The sequence below is a fragment of the Triticum urartu genome, chromosome 1, assembly GCF_003073215.2.
Source record: "Triticum urartu cultivar G1812 chromosome 1, Tu2.1, whole genome shotgun sequence".
Taxonomy (NCBI): Eukaryota; Viridiplantae; Streptophyta; class Magnoliopsida; order Poales; family Poaceae; genus Triticum; species Triticum urartu.
Window position 1 is genome coordinate 443,071,189 of NC_053022.1, and position 6,104 is coordinate 443,077,292.

Here is a 6,104-nt window from a genome sequence, read left to right on the forward strand (position 1 = left end):
CGGAGGGAGTAGCATTAAACTTTGGGCGATCACTAATAGATTGCTCCTGCATGGCATTTTCTTTAGGCTCGAATTTGTGGCTAGAGCGAGGTTCGTGACGGGAAGAAGAGTGTTGGAAACGGGGGAGGCAGCGGCACCCAAAACAAGGCCAGGGAGATGTCATATGTACCTTCCACGAGAACATGGAGAACTCGGATGTTAGCAACCCAGGCCCAGCTCCCGGTCTATCGACATACGTTCGGACGTTTTCGGTGTACATCAAACACTCCACTACAAGCAGAGAGCCCACAACATCCCAAAAGACCGGCCTGAAGGGAGTGTGGCACTCTTCTTTATAAGGAGGTACTAGTCTCCTCCCGTATTCAAGGTGGGACTAAAGTCACTGGCGTTGCCCAAGGTCACTTCGGACGAGCACTAATAGATTGCTCCTGCATGGCATTGGCTCGAATTTATGGCTAGAGCAAGATTCGTGACGGGAAGATGAGCGAGGCAGCAGCACCCAAAACAAGGCCAGGAAGATGCCATATGTATCTTCCACGAGAACATGGAGAACTCGGATAATTCACCCATACTGTACTTATTTCTCTCCCACATCTTTCGAGCAGAGTCGATGTCCAGTGGCCTCCTACACAAATCATCACACAAAGCAATCAAAATCCGTTGTTGATTACAAAAAATGGCGGGGGGCTACCGCAAATGTGCACTGTTGACCAGCTAGCCAACGTGGCGCCAATTGTCGCGTCATGATTTGCATTGAACCAAAACATCACATTCCTGCAAGTTCTAGGTGATGAGGGTGATGTTTTGCAAAGAGGTCTTAGACAGTTAGACTAAAACATCACATTCACCTATGGTCACCTCCCCAGGAAGCAAAGCAACAAACGTAATCAGTGTGGGACAGCAGTGAGGTCGCCCAACCACTCCAAAAAAAAAAAAAAAACAAGCACTGAGGTCACCCTGCCGGCCTGGTGCGCGGCCTCGATAAGTAAACAGAGGCCCAACCAGAAGCCTCCAACCTTCTTCTTCAAAACAAGTCGCAGCCAAAGCGTTCCACTGTCCTCCGGTCGCTGCGCTGCCGTCGCACCAGCAGCCACAAGCAGCCTCGGCAGGATGGCTAGCCCGCAGTGCTGCGCAGACCCGCCGACGCTCAACCCCGCCGGCGGGGAGGGCAGGGTCGTCGACAGCCTCGGCGGGATCGCGGCGTACGTCGCCGGCGTCCGAGAGTCCAAGGCCGCCGTCGTCCTCATCTCCGACATCTTCGGTAAACCCCGCCCTCGACCAGAACCCTTACCTACTCGTTGACCCAAATGCTTCTCTGCTGGGGATGCTAGACACGATTGGTTAACAGCACTCCCTCTCTTCTGTTTGCAGGGTTTGAAGCGCCGATTCTGAGGTATACGTTTCTGTGCTGTGCTTCCTGATATCGCGACTTCTGTTTCGCACTGATATCTGTAGAGTCAGTATTCAGTATTCACACATACTCCCTCCATTTCCTTTTAGTCTCATATAAATTTGTATGAAGTCAAACTTTGTAAAGTCAAACTTCAACTATATAAGAAAAATATATCAACCTTCACAATATGATGCATCATGAAATTAATTTTCACACTATATAACTTTTGTATTGCAAGTGTTGATATTTTTAAGATAAATCTGGTCAAACTTTATGTAGTTTGACTTCAAACAAATTTTATACTTAGAGTAAAAAGAAACAGATGGAGTACTTTGGGAGAATGTACTATTGTAATGTCCACACAATTTATGGCTGGAATTTTAGGCGGGCTGTTAATTTTTTGAATAGTTTTTTTTCCCGCAAAAAAATATATTTTTTGAATAGGTTTTAGTGGCCTTCTGTTTTATGACGGACTATGCCCTCTACTTTACTTTATCGCAACCAACGAGTGTCGCCTATGAATTTCTGATGCAGTTTCTTTCCTCATGAAGGAAGATAGCCGATAAAGTTGCTTCGTCGGGATATTTTGTTGTGGTGCCAGATTTCTTACATGGGGATCCATTTGTACCTGAAAACGCTGACAGACCAATACAAGTGTGGATCAAGGAACATCCTCTGGTTTGTTGTCTTCTGATTCCCTTAAACCCTGTTCCTTTTATTTTTTCTTGTAAATGTTCAGGTCACTTGCCTTAGTTTATGTTTAACGTATATGTTTCGGGAGCTTTCCAGTTTCCATCGCATGAGATTGCTGGCCTTGGTACTTTGATTCAGACAGTGTTAACTAAGGTAACCAAGGGTGGGATGTGATGATAAAACCAATAGGTCCAAATCTAACAACATGTATATGTCAGCTTGATATGACTTTGCAAGAATATATGTAGAATATTGACTGATTGTTCACCTTCTCTTCCACCAATGTGGATACGCCCTACTAAGCGTGATATGGGTTTGAGTCTCCTCGCCTCCTAAGAATGGAATCCCCCCTCCAACCCAGCGGCGGCAGGATGAGGCAACAAGGGAGGGGGGAGGGGTGGTGGTCTAAGGGTTGTTGCCCCTGTGTCGCCTGAGGGTGAAGACACACTTATTTTTTGACAATGGTGTTGATTTATCCATTTCTGAAGTTACTTCTAGCTGAAGGTGATGCGGCATTATGGTTTTTAATCTATCTAATAAACGAATGAACTGTTCCTTTATACAGGGAAAAGCATTTGAAGAGGCAAAACCTGTTATTGCTGCTCTAAAAGAACAAGGAGTGTCTACTGTTGGGGCTGCAGGTTATTGCTGGGGTGGTAAGCACTATTTTGTTTTGTTACATCTGAACCCAAAATTCTAAGGTTTAACCTGCTAAGCATTCTGCTTCTTCTCCCCATATATCAGCAAAGGTAGTTGCAGAGTTAGCGAAAGCTAATGAGATCCAGGCAGCTGTTATGTCGCACCCTTCTGCTGTTACTGTTGACGATATCAAAGGTAAGATCTCTACCTTGAGAATTTAACATTGTTCCATTTGAAAGGCTTCAGATTCTTACACTATGACATGTGCTATATTTCAGAGGTGAAATGCCCCATCGCTGTACTTGGAGCTGAAAATGACAAAACATCCCCACCAGAATTGGTCAAACAGTTCGAGCAGGTTCTATCCTCTAACACAGGGGTAAGTTCTCATTTCGAGCAACCTTCAAGTCAACTTATGATGTTGGCAAGTTATGGAATACGTAATATTACTGAGGTTAAACTAAATTTGAAACTGCCCCGGTGCCAAGCCATATCTGATTAGTATACTGTTTGACTGTTCCAGCATAATGTGTTGCTACTTCCTCCCAATCTTAATTAGCTTTGACATCAGAGGAGCTATCAATCATCCCTTAATTAAGGGCAAACTAGCCTTTACACGCAATATTTTACTTTACGAGTCACTGGACCTAGCAGCATTTTATAGTACTAGTTATTATCCATGTGAATGACCAGTTTCTTGGAAGTAAGAAGGTATTACCATATATTCACCAGAAAGTGTAGTATCATAAGAAAAAAAAAGGAAGATTGATAAAAAGCAACCAGAAAGTACAGTAGAATGTCAGTAAATTGGAGACACACATTATCGGTACGACATTGTTGCAGAACCGGAGCTCAAAATCTTTCATCCTGATATGGCCTTTTATGACCTACAGATTGCTCACTTTGTCAAGATTTTCCCTGGGGTTTCTCATGGATGGGCTGTGAGATACAAAAATGAAGATGCAGGTGCTGTGAAGAGCGCCGAGGAAGCCCTGTCAGACATGATTGACTGGTTTAACAAGAACCTAAATTGAACCTGAATTAGCGGTATTTTTTTTGTAATAAGCCAGTGTCACTCTTCACCAATCATCATGCAAACATCCAGGGTTTATGCTATTGTCTTAGCTATAGGGCCTGTATCAATGGTCGTGCAGGTGTATGTCATGTGCTAGTATACATTGTGTGCTTGCTCATAGCGGTCTCTGCTTGTACTGAACACATTACTATAATATTATTGCACTGAATAAAATGCGATTTCGTAGTTTTGAGAGTTGGCCCACTTGTCTGTTTGTCCTTATGTAATTTTTGTGGTGATTATTGCTCTCTCATTTTTCGTTATTATAAAATGATTGGCTCTGCCCACTCCAAAGCCTCAGGCCGCTGCCATCATCTCCAACACCTCCGGTAAGGCAACTGGTCTCCAACTGTTTGGAGAGGCCTCGGGCCTTAGGGTGGATTATCAGAAATCCTCGACGGTTTTGATACATGGCGATGAGTCGGACAGGAACCGTGTTGTCACATTGCTGCAATGCAATATTGGCAGCTTTCCTTGCAAGTATCTGGGTCTCCGAGTAGCCATTCGCCAACTTAGACGTGTTGAGTGGCAACCTTTATTGGATCAAGCGAAGAAATGTGCCCTGGCTTGGCAAAGAGGTCTGCTACAACGTTCGGGACGGCTCGTTCTAGTTAAGTCCGTGATTGCAGCGAAACCTATTCACCACATGATGATAGCGGAGGCACCTGTTTAGGTGTTGGAAGAGATTGGGCAGTGGATGTGTGCGTTCTTTTGGGCAGGCAAAGAGAAAGTAAACGGAGGTCAGTGCTTGGTGGCCTGGAGTATTGTCTATAAGTTGACGTGGTGGGTGGTCTTGGGGTGCGTGACTTGAAGTTGCATGGCCTCGCACTCAGAGTAAGGTGGGAGTCGTTGAAGAGGACGGACCCGGAGAGGCCGCAGTAGGGGCTAGCTATGAACGAGGGCAGAGATGCTCGCGCGGTCTTCGATAGTCTGATCAAGATTAAAGTAGGGGATGGTACCAAAGTCCTGTTTTGGAGGGATAGATGGATAGATGGATACATGGATTGGCGGCGGGTGATATAGCTCCTTTGATCCATGCACTAGTGGACACTCACACTAAGAACAGGCGTATTGTCAGCGAGGGCCTGGACAGTGGAAGATGGCTCAAGACGTGATGGGAGAGGTCACTTTTGTCGGCCATATGCAACTTGTGCATTTAAACTTGGCGATAAGCATTGTCCAGCGAGGTCCGAGCAGGGCTGACTGCTTCTCTTGGCCGGCCGGCCCCTCTGGGTTGTATACTGCCCGCTCGACATACCACTGCCTGTGCTTCGGGGCCCAGCGAGTTCCTTTCGCCACATGTATATGTAGAAGTTGGGCACTTCTCAAATGCAAGATTTTTGTTTGGTTGGCGGTCCAACATCGCATCTGGACCTCGGATCGGGGAGCTAAACATGGGTTACAAGATCAGTCGTCGGTCTGCTACACTTGCCTTCAAGAGGAGGATAATGCCCAGCACATCTTGATCCAATGCGTGTACACATGGGAAGTGGGGCACGAAGGTTTCAATGCTTTGAACATGAGCATCAGGAGGCCAGAGGTGGACGGCACGCTTATGGACTGATGGTTGGATGCCAGGAGGGCTTTCACTAGGGAGAACAAGCATGGGTTCGACACATTCGTCTTCGCGGTAGTTTGGGCGTTGTGAAAGCAAAGAAACACGCGCGTGTTTAATAGAACAAGTCAACAGAAGACCACCCTCGAGCTGGTGGGTGCCATTGTGCGGGAAGTTCAGGAGTGAAGGACGACAGGAGTAGGAGTTGGTGGTTTGACATGTTTTGTGAGAGAGTAGGTTTAGAGTACACTGGCGTTGGTTGTAATTGGATGTGGCCGAGAGTGGATGTTCGCATCCATTTCGAGGCTTCTTGTACATTGTTTTTAATCTCTTATCTACTACCACTATAAAAAAAAAGAGAGGCGCAGATTCAAATAACAATAGCCGTCTATCTGAGATATCCAAGGGTCTAAATTATCTCCATGTTTAACGCAACAAGCCACGCAACAATTAAGCCACACCCGCGCCATCGCTAATCATACCAGACGCTTCGGAATAAAAAAAACAACCAAACCGCTCCTGACACCACGCCCACACCACGATCTTTTTCGCCTGCTCCTCCGGGCGCCCCCCAACGGACGCCAGGACGGGCGGGCCTCCGCCGCCCGCCAATCCACCGGGCTCCGGCGCGACCCGCTGAGCACACCCCTCGCCTACCCCGGGGCTGCTTCACCACCGAACGTTGCCACTTCACCGGGCAGCGCCGCCCAACTGCCGCCTACGACCTGCGCCCTCCCTGTCGTCCCACC

The 6,104-nt window shown here is 46.9% G+C and overlaps 1 protein-coding gene across 1 annotated transcript; it reads left to right on the forward strand.

Moving 5' to 3' along the window:
* The first annotated feature begins 1,008 nt into the window (after positions 1–1,008).
* On the forward strand, positions 1,009–3,990 carry LOC125517256 (endo-1,3;1,4-beta-D-glucanase-like). The gene is made up of 7 exons (XM_048682437.1): positions 1,009–1,261; positions 1,372–1,393; positions 1,945–2,071; positions 2,652–2,742; positions 2,831–2,920; positions 3,004–3,104; positions 3,619–3,990. The coding sequence occupies exons 1-7, from the start codon at positions 1,111–1,113 to the stop codon at positions 3,757–3,759; spliced, it is 723 nt and encodes a 240-aa protein (XP_048538394.1). The 5' UTR covers positions 1,009–1,110; the 3' UTR covers positions 3,760–3,990.
* Positions 3,991–6,104: the final 2,114 nt, after the last annotated feature.